Raw genomic sequence first — 15,349 nt, forward strand, 5'->3', positions numbered from 1 at the left:
GATAACTCCCTTTCTGTACTTCATGGGAGAAATCCAACACTACTTTATAGTCACACAGCCTTCATCATTATTTAGACTGTATCAGGCAGATTTTTGATGGCTTTGAACAGAAACAGTTGCTCCCCATTTGCACCTGGCTCAGCTTGCCCACGGTAATTTTTGGAAAGTTCTATTATCTACAAAGCACATAAAACAAACCTACCTTCCACAAAGATCCTGTTCCAGTAGATTTTTCCAACGTGATTTCCTCCAAGAAATATTAGATTTGATAAAATCAACATTGAAGTGCAAACAGATGCTAGGACAGCGTGGAGTCGGCGATGAACTCTTGGTGAGAAGAAACGTTCCTGAGGGGCAAAACAGAAGGCACAGATAAAGTTAACAGTCCCTACAAGTTTTCAAGCATTGTTAGAAAAAGACATTGTGGTTATGACAAGCCTAAATCCTTATGGAATAGTTCCCAAAGCTTTTAACATATCTAGAAGAACTGCAAGAGGAAAGATTTAAACTAGATATTAGCAAGAAATTCTTTACTGTGATGGTGGTGAGACACTGGCACAGGTTGCCCAGAGAGGCTGTTAATGCCTCCTACCTGGAAGCAACCAAGGCCAGGCTGGATGAGGCTGTGAGCAACCTGGTCTGAAGAAGGTGTCCCTGCCTGTAGCAGGATGGTTGGAACTAGATGATCCTAAAAGTCCTCTCCAGACCAAACCATCCTATGATTCTATGAACTCCCACCAACACCATTTAACTTAGAGTAAGATTTTATGACAGAAACAGAGCTGAGTTATAGTTAAAGTTCAAAGGGACCTCTGGAGATCACCTAGTCCAACACCTCTGTTCACAGAAGGGTTAGCTAGAGCAGAACTGTGCCAAACAGTTTCTTCCATCTTACAATTTGGTATCCATGCACATGGATCCCCTTGAGCCTTCTCTTCTCCAGGCTGAACAGACTCTGCACTCTCAGCCACACTTCATACAGAAGATGCTCCAGTCCCCTTTCATCACTTTTGTTGTCCTTTGATGGACTCAGTCCAATACATCCATGCCCTTTTTGTACCAGGAAACCCAGATCTGGACACAGTTCTATATATTTTGTACCTTAATTTTTGCTTCTTAGATGTAGTCCTTGAATATTTTTTGTTGACAGTGTAAGCAATAAACAACATGCTCCTGGGGCTGAATAATTTGTAATGGATTCCCTATGAAGTAAAGCATACCAGTACAAAACAAGTGGTGTAAAAAAATTCTGAAGTCATTCATGTTTTGGTTAATTAATTAGACTTCACTGAAAGAATCTAGTCAGATTAGAATTGGTGATTAGATTGAGTCTCTTAATAAACAGATATTTCCATATAAAGATTACTGAAATATATATGCAATCCCAATATTTTTCACTGCAACTATTGCTGCTCATATTTGAGAACTGTAAACATCCATTGTAAAGCTTCCATATAGTTGTCCTAATGATCCAAATAAAGCAAGACTCTCTCCATCATATACTAGTTTACCTTTTTCTATATTTATATTTTGTATTATTGCCTGAGGTGCAAGTGCAGCAAGGGAAACTGCAGAAAGACTGTGAAAGAAGAAGTAGAAAGCTTCAGCTTTCTCCAGTCCTCGGGGGAAATACTACCTCATTACACTACTGCATAAAAAGAAAAATCATGTTTATCACGTTCCCAGGCTGAAAGCTTCTTTGCATAGTGCCTGAATCTGCAAAAGACCGAGTACTTCTTGCAAAGTAATAAGCATTCGCCAGGGCGTGGAAACTAAGGAAACTATGGGGAGGCACTCAGCCTCTATGTCATAAATGTCCATGTTGCAGAAAACAGTCTTATGACTATAGCATCAAAAAAGAAAAAAAAATAACAACCAAAAAGCAGGCCAGTAATTAATCTTTAATAGCTGCAGCCAGACTACAATTCATGCTCGGATACCTGAAACAACATTAGCACATGGTCAAAAGAGACTTAAAAATACATTCCTAGACAAATTGCTAGTTTGCTAGTTCTATAAACATCAGAACAAATGTTGCAACTGCTAGGTTATTAAGTTACAAAATTTCAAATAACTGAATTACAAGCATAAAAATATAATTTTAACATATTACTGCAAAGTAGATCTCTGGTAAATCAAATGTTAGTCCCAGAAGGAACTATATCTAGTGCATGAGTCAGTCTGAGCTTCTGCAATACCGTAACAGTCAACCTTCCATACAACATGGGAAAAACCTATGTATGAATACAGAGACTGAGATTTTCCACTGAAAACTGGATCTAAACTAGGATGTCATATGGAAAGGGCAGAGGATAGAAGAAAATTATACAAATATTCATAGATACGGTTACTTATTAAAATATCTCTTTCTCTTTTTAGTATACTGCATCCCCGAAGTTGCACAAAATGTTTTCTTTCAGTTCACAGACAGGTAGAGGCTATCTTGTCTCCTTCTGAAATGCACAGTATGAGCATGTATTCCCACATAGCAAAGCATATGCCTTTTTACAATGCACAATTGTATACAGATGAAACGTTCCAAATCTTGCTATTCATAGAAATCATAGAATCACAAGGTTGGAAAGGACCTACAAGATCATCTAGTCCAACTGTCCTCCCTTTACCATACCCACAGAAAACCACTAAACTATATCTCCTAGCTGACTCTATCCAGATGCTAAAAATCATTAAATTTGTGTAAATGACCAAGTTTAAGTAAGGAACAAGTATGGACTTTTTGTGTTATGACCTTTTCTATTCAAAGTCACTCTTCTTACATCATGTTAATCAATTTAGACAGAATTGTAGCTTATGTATATGGTATACCACTAGATCTACCCTCACTCTAACAAACTTCTGCATCAGCTCCATAGAGAAACAGTTTCAGTTAGGAAAATGAGCTAGAGATGGGTAATCCATCATGGTTTGTTTGATGGCATTTTCCACTGAGGCACTGATTCAAGCTGGTAAGTTAGTAAGATCTATCTGTTTTGCAACCCAAAGCAGTAAGACTAAAGCAAACAACACATCTGGCAAGAAAAGCTCCAATTATTTTTTTTTTTTTTTTTTTTTTTTTTTTTTTTTTAAATGAATACAGCTACTAAAAAATAAATAAATAAGCCTGTCACATATAATACATCATGGTCTACAAAAGTGCTATATGTTAAACAGTACAAATGAACCATAAAAGCCTTTGGTCATTTATAAGGTATAAGGGAGTAGTTTAAGACAGAAATGGTTTAGACAGAAACTGAACCATTTTTGGGCTGTACTGGAGCTAATTTCCATTAATGTTGCTAGGCATTGATCCAAAAAAGTAGTACACATTTTCTTGAGAGTCTCTGATGTCAGTGCAGCTTTTACCCAGCTGCCACAAAGGTAACAAATAAAAAAGTTCTCTTAACATCTCATATCATCTGAAAAAGCTAACTGTAAGAGTACCTGAGTAGTTACCGTGCTCAGATTATTACACTAGAAGTATTCATTTATGTATGCAGAAGGACTGAAACTGCTCTTGATATTCCAAAGTAACATTCGTGATTTAAATATCTACTAGCATTTACAACTTTCTGAATATAAAGCATGTCATTTTCTTCAAAGTAGACAAAATACTAAAGAGCAAAAATCACATCCACAATTCTTCATAATGCCTTAACCAATACATGTCATTGCAACAATACAGGCAGCTGCTTCTGAGGGAGCATCACAGATCTGTGGTGCTCTTCTGGATTTATTCTGCTGTCTCTTTGCCTCCCCTCTTTTCCTGTTGGAAATACTATCAGGAAAGTGGTGAAAGAGCACTTCATGTGAAAATGACACTGAAGCTACAGCTACCTGGGTGACAAGCTGAAATTTGCCAGCATACATCATTATGGAGCTAAACAGGGATTCACAGAATTTATTTATTTTTGAACTACCCTTCCAGAGAGTTGGTGATCCAAGAATATAACAAAATCAGAGAGTATCAGAGAGTGTGGTAAAACTGGAGAGGCAGTTGAATGTTTCTCATAGGAACATATGCACTGTGGAATAAGACTGTCAGATACTACGACCAGCGTGACATGAAACATGTGCTTGATACTACAGATGTTACATACTGCAAAAGCATAGATCACATTATTTTCATCTGCCTTTGGTTTTTAAAGAGTGAAAATAGTCTAGTACAAATTTTAGTAGGGTTGTCAGAGTTTAAACAGAATATTTATGATGTAATTAGTATCTACAGATTTAATACTAACCCAACTAACACTAGCAGTCAATATACCAGTAAAAAACTTCGTAAGATAGTATAATCTGTGCTATTTCTTGTGTTGAAGAGCCAAACAAATTCACTATGCAAAACCTAATCTTTCTGTTATGTTCCACTGTCTCCCAAGCACACAAAGTAAGTGTTCTTCTCAAGGCCACTAAAGCTCCACCCTTTCAACTTCCAGTTACTAGAGAAGCAAAGTTTAAAAGGTAATTTAATGTTGACTCATCTGTATGTCAGAAGATGAAAATCTTTTTTCCAATGGGCTGTTAATACAGGTTGTAAAGGATTTTGGCAGGGAGGGGATGAAGCAACTGAAATTTGTGGGGTGTTGCAGTCATTGTGTTACAAGAGGAGCATAGATGTGCCCTAATGCATACTAGGAAAGTCAGTGGAAGAAAATCTCATATTGCTAATTGAAGTGCTTATTACCAGTTTAATCTAAGAACCCGTAGTTCAGCTTTCACTGCTCATTGCTCTCAACTAAAGAATAAGGCCCATTCTAGTTCCCTACAGAAGTGAGAGAGACCATCCAGTCAATCTCAAAAGCACTTTTGAGTGCTTCCTTTCCAAAAATATTCCTAGATAAATAAAGGCCAACTCTTCAAAGTTGATCTCCGAGCCCTGGTAATTACCTCCATGAACACATGAGCAAATACCTCAATGCCTCCCTTGAATCTGGGTCATCCGCAATGCAGCCATTTGCCAAAAATAACAGCAATGCATAAAAGCAAAAGAACAGGAGACAAACTGAAAGAGAGCGAGGAGCAGATGGGACAGTGGGAAGGGAAGTGATACATCCTGACTAACAGTTATTGGCTATTTTATCTAGCTGCAGTTAGGGACACTGAAATGCAGGGCAGGGTGTGACTGAGCAGCTGGGGGAGCAGATGGGATGGAGGAAAGGCTGAAAGTTGTGACAAAGCTCTGCCAAACAGGATGTCAATGTATTTATTTTCTGAAGTGAGCAGTAGAAATGACAATGGGCTGAGTCCAAGCAGTGCAGCAACGTCTGAAAGAACTTGTTAATACATACTGTCAATGGGTAATAGTGACAAAAATGCATTTGAAGGACTACAGAAACGAAGAGAGGGAGTACATGCAGTCATTAATAAAATGATGGTAAAAATCAGGATTAAGCACCAGCAGGTGCAGTGGAAAGGCAGCTGATGAGAGGTTGAACCATCACAGGGATGGTTCACATCTCCTCCTGCTCTCTGAAACTGGTAGATAGGATAACAGCAGAGACTTTAATACAGAACAGAAGAAGAAAGAAAATAAGGATTCTGGTTTGAATACACATGGAAAATACCAATTTATGATATAATGCAGAAGAAATTATGGAATTCCCAGTATTGCTATAACAATAACAAGATAAGGAACAAGCCTGTAAGCAGAACGTAAGCAAGAAGTGCTACCAAGATCTCATCCACCTACAACGGCTGCAGCAAACAGAAGAGCAAATTTAATTTCCCACCAGCACATACTGTACTCTTCAGCAATCATGCAGTTCTTCCTGTTTGCTCCACGTTCCATCTAACTCTAGCCAAAACCCAACCCTTCACTTCTGTTTGCATCTCTTTTGGCATCTTGTTTTGCTTGTGGTAGACCTTCCCTTCACCCCAAGTCTAACTATGGCCCAGAGGTCAACTCCTGTTGCTTCCCAAGGCATATACTTTCCTTCCAAAGCAAATGTACAGATTTGCTCCCAGAAGATTCACACAGGAAGGAGGGCACTGACAACATTTTTTTCTGAGACAGGATGATGCAAATGACCTGTAATTCCCTACTGACAATACGTGATTTCTATAAAAAAAGGACCACAAAATTAAAATCGAGCAGCTGTCAAGATCTATGTTCACAAATAGAATTTGTTTCTGAACTTAGAAATAACTGCTATATATAGTATTTGAAAAGATACTCATCTTCTCTATTGATGCCTAACTAAATATTCACTCATCAAAATGTTGTCTTGCACTGGAACCAGTTCATTTTTAGATATTCCAAAAGATCTACATTTATAGCATCGCTCAGCAAAGAGCCAAACCCCTTTCAGTTTGAAGAAAGCCTCCTACCAGCTCAAATGTACACACCGCACTTAAAGATGCATGTGTGAAATTCGACATACGCAGAAGTAAATTTCTGTGCCTGTTCCTGTATTTCCCCATCACCCTCAAAGAACCTGCCCAAACATTTTTTTATTGAAAAGTGGCAGCTTGTGAAAAGTGCAAAATGAACAGCACCTAAAACAGACCATCCTCATTTTTGGTTGGCTTTTTCTTTTTTCACTTAAAGCAGGCAATCAAACCAAGTAATGGCAGTGCATGTATTTCTATAAATGTGCCTTAGCTCCCACCACAGAGGATGGTTTGCAAGAGTCATGCATTCTCCTCCTCATGCAGGTTGATGTTCTTTCTTTTGTCCCTTTAGTTCCCATTCTGCCTGTTCTGGCTCCCTCATCTCTCTCATCCACATTTTGATGTTTTTGTCTTTTAAATTCCATCCAAACTGGAACCTGGTCTAACTTCTCTAATAATTAGTGCAGATTTTTGCATGAGGTCCTGCCCTTGTGGTCCTCCTGCACTGCCACTGTGAAACCATTAACAACTGGCAATACACACTAATAATCCCCATGGAGACAGTCAATAAACTCTGCAAATACAGACTTTATTTAAGAGCTTGCAAGATTCTGAGGCTCAGTTATACTGTGCATTATTGCATATGGTTCTGAAAGGCACAGTGGAAAGACAAGAGCTTGCAACTGCTCCTTGACACTTTACCTTCTTTTTCCAATAATGCTAGTATCTATTGTTTGTGCATTTTTTCTTTTTATCCATAACAGAAGGAGTCTATATTGACATAACAGTAAAAAAGAACTGCATTATCAGCATCACCTTCTTTTCAACCTGTAACATGACTTACTGACTTCTCAAACAGCATTATGACTAGAGCATCAGAAAACTATGTCTCCAAAGCAGAAGAGGAAGTAAATAATGCTGAATGGGAGAAATATTTGTTATGACAACTGGAAAATACATAATGGGGTTCACAGCTGACATTGCTGTCTGAAGCAGAGCAGCAATCACCTGGTTAAAGACAGATGGAAAATCGCAGCAGTGTTGCCATTGATGGCATCAAAAATAATGTTTCTTGCACAGACTTGACAAAAAAGCAATGCTCATACTCAGAAAGTAGGAAATGATAGAATGCTATCTGTGTAATCCTGCTGCAGGCACTTACGTCATTCAAGCTTGTATCACGCTGTATATGCTTGTCTCTAATGCAAAACAACACTTATCAGATTATTACTGAGCATACAGAAAGAACTTCCCCAAGCAAAGAAAACCAGAGTCAGAATGCAAGTATGTGTCTTTCTGTCTGTGCATTTTTAGCAGGGTTCTCTGAATGCTTTGCGATCCACTGCCATGAAGATAAAAAAAAAGAATTGAGAAAGGAAGAAGAAAAAATCAAGCAAGGTAGAATTATGGCTAGAATTTCTTGACTCAGAACGATTATTGGCAAAGCTGGAAGCAAAAAACAAACAAACTACATGCACCTTTCAGCTGCTCAGCACTGAGCAGCACCTTGATAGCTCCGCTTCCTAGTTCTAGGTACCATTCATTAACAACCAGTGTTCACAAATCAGCCATGACATTCTGCTCATATCAAGAGAAAGGAGCTTCCATTGATTTTGACTCAAGAGAACATCTGCTAGTAAAGAACATTTAATAACTTGCTCTAGAAATGCAGGATGCCTGCTCTTTGCTCCTCAGAGTGTGACAGCAAGCCCTATGCATTGGCCTGGGTTTTGACATGAGTGATAACTGAAACTCAGAAAAAGATTTCAGCACTACAGAGTATCTGAGTCTGATTAAAGGACTTTGTTCAACTACCTTGCCTGACATAAGTGCACATTCTCAGACAGCAAAGAGGGAAACTCAGCAGAAGTCTACAGCAAACACATAAGAACATTCTAAACAAAGCACTGTTGCAATGCCTGTCATTTAAATGAATCACCATGTTGCAATAAAAATATTTATTAATTACACAAAGTTATTAGTAAAGGAGAAAACGTGAGACAGGCTTCTGAGATTAGTATACCAGTGTTATAAATATTCTTTCCAGCAAATGAAGCTAAATAAAGACCAAAGCCTAACGTGTGCTAAAGAACTGCTGAAGCCAGGCAAACCATGAAGTACCTCTCCATGTTTCACTTCAGTTCTCTGCAAACTCATTGCATCATTTATTACGAATAATTTATAGTGGGCTGAAAATGCCTGAATCAGTTGACTGTGTCACAGCAATAAATATAAATTTAGAAATCAAAATATTTTGCAGTTTAAAAACTCAATATACGTACAAAGGTAGTAAACAACATTATAAAATAAGCAGTGCTTAATATTAGTTGGCTTTTCAAAGTGAGATGCTGACAGTGCATTTAGGTCCTATCTAAATAAAGCCAGGAATAATATTTTACACCAGGAATTCATTATAGCAGGAATATGAGAAGAGATCTCTTTATGTCTCAATTAAAAAAATTCAAATGACATCTTTTCACTTTACCAGGAAACAACCAAGAAAATAAACGCTACTGTTTCAACTGAAATTAAAACGTTAATTATAACCATCTGTCATCTTCATCCTCTTTGCTACATCTTCGCTTGGACAATTTCCAGATCCATTACATTAAAGATACTGCCAGCTATTTTAGAGTTTAAATTATCTTAAATGTATTTTCAAACTAAGGTGTCACATTTTCGGGTATAGATTTCTATCTTGCTTCCTTTAAGAAGGAGGAGGGAAAAAAATGAAATCATTGGAAGAATGGCAGCCATTAGCATTTTCTTTCATAAATTTACCCATTATTTATTAAAAGCCAATACAAATTCTGTCATTGATTTCAATTGAGTTGCTACTGGGATCTCTGTACATCTGTAGGAAATTAATATTGAATTGGTGGGAAAAACACACTATTTTGCTCTTTATAGTTTCAAATATCTCATGAAAAAAATAAATATCCTGAAAAAAATCCAGTGAAACTCCCCCAGTTTAATGCATATATATAAAAAATATATATAATATATAGCCTAGCTCACCATGCATAGCATTTATTGTTATACTCTATATAATGCTTTAATAAAGAGAAATAGTTTTACTGTATTCAGCTAACAAGTAACCTCCATTAAGCCCAAAATGATCTGCAGGTAACTTCTCACAGCTACTCTCAACACATTGAAGTTCAAAACAGTTTGAGCAGAAAACAACAAGCAAGTGAAACAGCTCTTCCAAAGCTGAAATCAGGAAGCTAAGCACTGTTTTGTAGTCAGTGTGAATGACCAGTTTCAGGTCCAAACTCACTGTTTCCAGTAAGTATTTGTTTATATGCTGGTATTACGCCTCATAAATAATGCTTGTGCTTCTTTCTTTGTTCCAGTTCAGTGTGTCTAAGAAGATATTTAAAACCTGACAGACTGAATTTAAAGCTATAAAAGCGTTATTTGCTCACACTGTGCTAAGTTTGAAACACTGAGATTTAAATTACCATAAAATCTGAATAAATGCAGGGTCCTATTCTTTTTATACATACTCTTAGCACAGGATTCAGTGAATGATAAGAATAAAATGCACTCTATTTAGATTTCTAAATCTTTTGCAAGAGAAGGGAGAGGACACAGTAGGGAATAACAGAAGCAGCTTCTCTTTAATTACTGCTATACTTTGTGATTGATTCAACTTTAAGAATGAAACCAAATTGAAACTGAACTTATTTTTCATGATTAAAAAAAATATTCTTTATCCCCATTCACCTGAATTCTATAACTGAACTTTAAGAAGGGAGATGAGAAAAACGCACTTAGTTCATTGTTAGGGGATTAACCATACAAAAAATGAACCTTATTGGCAGCACTGGTTAACTACACTTAGAATTAATCCATCACATATGACCCCACCTTCATAATGCCATGTCTTTATCATTTTAATGGTATTTAAGCACTTAAGTAATTAAGAATTCTTTTAGATTATACAATGGCATCAAGTACAAAGAGCCCCTACAGTTATGCATTCCTCATTTGATGCCTGAAAACCTCCAGTCCAGAGACCCGTGTATGCAGCTGGTCAAATGCTGCAGCTCCTTTTCACTTCAAAAGGCAAATTAATGGATCTGACAAACTCATTCTCCAGGAAGGAAAAAATCTGCTTCCAGACAGTCACCAAATTCACAGTGATGAGCACTGGTTACTAAATTACTTAGCTGAATCAACTGCCACAGCCTCCCAGAAAAAGTAATGACATAGGGATGGAGAACAAACAATTATTTAAGCATCAAGACTAAAGAGTGAGTCACTGCCAGCACAGTATTACAGAGTATGAATTCTGAGCACCTTATCTCTACTAAGTATAAAAGACATAAGAATTACTTATTCTTTCAGATAGTTATTAGAAGATTTGGGATTAAATACTAAGCAAACACACAGACTGTAATGTTTATCAAAGTAAAGCAGTGCTTTTTGTATATGACTGCATGTCAAACACTATGTATGGAGAAAAGCATAAGTGAATGAAGGTAAAATGTCTAAGTAACATAAAAATATCCTAGGTCTCCAAAACAAAACAATACTCTCTTTTCTGGATTGTTTGGTGACCTAAGATTTCCCAAAGTAAATTTGTTCCCAGATGCACGCAGCTGCTACACACACTTGACCAGGAAACACATGGTTAGAAAATTACACTGCTAATCTTAGTGAAGATGAATATTTTAAGGCCATCCTGAGTGAAATCAGAATACAAATACTGAAGCTCTAAAACTGCCTTCTTTTTTATACCATACACGTCACAAGCAGTTGCTTATACTAGCATTGCAGAGAATGCTTTTAAGACCATGCATATTTGAGTGTTTGCCTGGTTCTTTTTTTGAAGAATTCTACTTACACAGCCCACCTCAAATGGAAGAGGATGGAAAAGGGAATGTTTCTGTATTTGTTAACCTCCAGTTTTAATCCAGATTAAAACAAACCCAGTACCCAGGAATTACAGACAAGCATGGAGCTAGGAAACAGGAACACACAATAATGAGAGATTCAACTTACGATTAAGTCTTGAATAATGGAAACAGAAAGTATCCTTTTGACGCCATTTTCCACAATCACTCCAAGCCAATTAAGTACTCCCCAGTACCACAGATAGCTCTGTCCTCCATGCCAATAGCTTACAAAGGCAAAAGTGAGGGCAGTGGAAAAGAGCATTCCTGGCAAACTGGACTGAGATCCTCCCATGGGAATATAAATGTACCTGTAAATGAAAAGACAGATAAGCAGCATTATTATGGCTTTCACAGAACAATCAGAAAAACAAACACATCCACTGTAGAATAATTTAGTTATTCCACGATATAAAAAAACAAACTTGACTAACTGATATTCTCCATTTCCACTGCCTGTCCCACCTTCTGCGAAGCTGTAGACTACATCAAGGACTACGCAGCCATATTGTTTGGCAAAAATATGATTTTGCAGTCAAGAGAATTCTGTATTATGCAAACATATATGAGAAATTATATTCTCAAAAGTGTGAGCAGCACATTCAGCCTTTTTAAACAACTAGTTGTAAGCCAACTTGCACGCACAAAAATGAAGTGATATGTAGACATAACTAACAATAACGTTTTACATTTTTCAGAAACGCAGACACAAGGAAGGATGTATTTTTTATTTTTAGAAGTGATTAATTTCTTTATTTTTTAATCTTTTAATAAAGTTATATTAGCTGCAAATACCTCCCATCCAGTTCTCGCATTACCCTCTCAGGATCACTTTTGCCCAGTGACTTCTGCAGCACACATGCCATCCTCCTGCTCCAAAATTACTTGTGCAAAAAGTACAGCATGCATTTATGCATCTGGATTGAAACTGACTCCGGGAGTCAGAACCTCAGTCTTTAATTAATGCTTAGAAGTGTCAGAAAAGCAGTATTTGTTCAACTAGAACACAAGGAGCAATGGGATGCCAAGAGCTGATGCTGATTGCTGGGTTATTCACTTTCAACCTGCCTAAAGGGCCACATCCACTTCTGCCAGCTAGAAAATGAGGCATGGTCACTGCTGAGCCTTTATTTGTAAAAGTTACGTATTCCTGTCAACACTTTGAAGAAGTTCACTGGGCAACAGCTCTGCCCATGAGCAGCAATGAGGAGCTGCTCTGTGAGAAGTGCCCATGACAATTCCTTTGACGTAATGCACCCTAGTCATATGTGAAACTATTTCTACTTGGTAAGATAATTAAAGGAATTATTTTTCCACTGACGTTTTTAGTTTTCAGTTTTTACATTCAGAAATAGATACTAGCTCAGAGATTGTAAAGGGAAATTAATGGAGTGCTTTGTTTTTAACCTTTGAAAATAAAATACAGCATCAGGGCAAAATAAAGTAATGAGAGTAATTAAGATGTAAATGGAAAAGTCATTAAAAAAAACCAAAAACCACCAAACCCTTTCAAGTGCTCCAAATTCTCTCTAAACATAATATCAATACATTTTGTTCTCTCCACCTGCTACAGGGAACATCTGATTACATATATAATGATTATCAATGTGTGATCTTTTTTTGTCAAACATACAAAAATAAATAGAAATTGAAGTCAATAGTTCTTATATACATTGTGTTTTTCTTCTCTCCCCCTTCCTATTCTTTTCTCAGGCCTAGCCCTCTCACGTCACACAGACAAAAAACACAGGTGGCAACAATGCATCTTTGTAGCTGCCCTCAGTAGGCAGTGACATCTCCAGGAATGGACACAAGCAACAAGCCAGCTTTTTTGCTTGCAATCATAGGTCAGTTTAAATTGCTTTGAATGGCTTATAGGGTACTGTGCAGAGACAAACAAGCTACTTTCTGATTTTTAGTGTTTAACAACAGCAGTTAGTTAATTGAGCAGCACTAATTCAAATCTTGGTGAATCTTCAAGTTCATTGAAGTCTTTACTCCTAGCAAGACCCATGGCATTTGTGCAATTGAAAATTTGCTTGTGCTGTCCTGGTAAAGAACTGTCTGCAGAAGCACAGAAGCCAAATGAAGCCATGAAATTTTTGTTGACATTTTGACCTTTCCATCTGCTACTGTGAGTATTCAGCTGCTTTGCCAGGTGGAAAAATGCAAAGCAGAAAGCAAAGCCTCCCTCCCTTACCTCCAGCTACCAGAAGAAAATAGAATGCAGACTGGCTGCCACTTCTTGTCACAAGGCCACCAACTGCCTTCAGAATACATGGTCATGTCTTTGCTTGGGTGGGCACCCACTGGCAATTTTCAGGTCAGTAAGAGGCTGATGGATGTTGAGTCATTTTTCTTGAGCAGTACGAAAGCAGTTCTGCATGTCCTTACATTATTCACACAGAAAAAAAAAATGTGCAAAATCCATGATTACATTACAGAACCAGCTTCGGTTTGACGTCAGAAAAATTATGTACACCACCTCACACACACCCCTCGTACTCATGTTATGTACCTCCATTCAAAGTGTTGGGTGGACAGGCCTGGGTACAAGTAAGAAGGCAATTCAGGCAGTGTGCAGCCAAAGACAGACCCTGGTCCCATTCCAACAGCCCCTTTGTGCTCCTTGATATAACCACAATTATCCTGCCATCACAAGAGTCCTTTGTGTTACAAAAATGCATTTTCCATATTTTTTGAGCATCATGGCAAATTAGAATCTAATTTCTCAATTCTTTTTCCATGTGTTTACACATTAGAGTACTCATTTGATTAGAGAAAGCTATATTTATGCTAAAGAAAAATGAAATGAAAGGGAGAATAAACCAGTGAATAGAATTATTAAGCCAGAAGATAGAAGAAACACTACCATGACATAGTACATTGCCTTGTAAATGACAATTACGTCTCTAACTAATGCACAAGAAAAATTCTTTAGAAGGCGCATTTTCTGAAATATCTTCAAGCTAAGACATTTCCTGGAGTGAAATGAAACATCCAACAATATACAAGAAGGCAGCTCTAAGAATGGAATCAGGTGAGGATGCTTTGATACACATGAATAACTCCAATACCCCTTTTTCCAGTATGTCTACCCCTTCCTTCTTACAGTGTGAAGACTTTACATTCACTGTGGAATCCAGAATCCCCAATAAGTGAAGACAACTGAGATCTGAACAAGAAGTAATCACAGAGGAAAGGAGATTCTTACATTTTATTAGGTAAGTTCTTTGGTTATCCAGTTCACTACCAAAATCTGTGATGAGGAAAGGATGTGGAGAAGAGATTGCTGAAGGGGCAATGGCTACTATAATTTCACATCCTACATATGCCAGCTTTCTCTTTGCTATCATTACCACTGTGTATCTCCAGTGTATCCTGTGTCTTTTCTATACTATGATGTGAAACATATGAAGAGGTTACTGTAGAGCATGCTGATCTGCTCTGCCACATGAAGCATTACATAAATATCTCATTTGAGGCTTTCATGCAGTTTTTAAGACTATTTCCATCTCTAATCACTGAAAATCCACAGAGAAGCTCAAAACCCACAGGTCAGGGACTTCTAGCATGTAAAAGTAATCAAGGATCCTCGTGTCAGACTAACGCAACTCAAAGGAACCCCCCCTTGCAGCAGAATTTCTTAACAGCTCATCAGCAGAGTACACATTTACTGCAGACATGCAAAGAAGGCAGGTTTATCTGAAAAATGTGGTGCCAATATGCAACAACTCTAACTTAATTCTCATGCACAGAAGGAAAACTGAACAAGTTATTTGGTGGTCAGTGAGCCAAAGAAAAACAAATGAAGTACTGAAATATTTTTACAAAGAGAAAAGGACATTAAAGCAAGTGGATCTGAGGATGGTAACTGCTGGAATCCCTCCAATTTATTTTACATTAACTGTTCCCTTCTTAAGATCCATGAAATATTGAAAGGAATCTATATAGTAAAAAGTACTTTATCCCTCTGATAAATGATTTAGTAGTGCCCCTTGACACTACTAAAACCTACATTCTCAGGCTTCCCCTTCTAAACATCCTATCAGTTTTCACTTGTTTCCACACCCTATTTTGATTTCAAACAAAAAGCTGTTAAACATATTATCACTTTCGCA

The 15,349-nt window shown here is 37.4% G+C and overlaps 1 protein-coding gene across 5 annotated transcripts in view; it reads right to left on the minus strand.

Moving 5' to 3' along the window:
- The window catches only part of HHAT (hedgehog acyltransferase), a 157,053-nt gene that overhangs the window by 54,475 nt on the left and 87,229 nt on the right, over positions 1–15,349 (minus strand). For all 5 annotated transcript variants that reach the window (XR_001553866.2, XM_032443397.1, XM_015857403.2 and 2 more), the window contains exons 10-11: positions 11,338–11,539; positions 203–347 (exon numbers count right to left, since the gene is read on the minus strand). Coding sequence is in view for 4 of the 5 variants with exons in the window: in XM_032443397.1 (XP_032299288.1) it covers positions 203–347; positions 11,338–11,539 (347 nt within the window). In the remaining variant the exon portion in view is untranslated. The remainder of the gene's footprint in view (positions 1–202; positions 348–11,337; positions 11,540–15,349) is intronic.

This window comes from Coturnix japonica, chromosome 3 (genome assembly GCF_001577835.2).
Source record: "Coturnix japonica isolate 7356 chromosome 3, Coturnix japonica 2.1, whole genome shotgun sequence".
Taxonomy (NCBI): domain Eukaryota; kingdom Metazoa; phylum Chordata; class Aves; order Galliformes; family Phasianidae; genus Coturnix; species Coturnix japonica.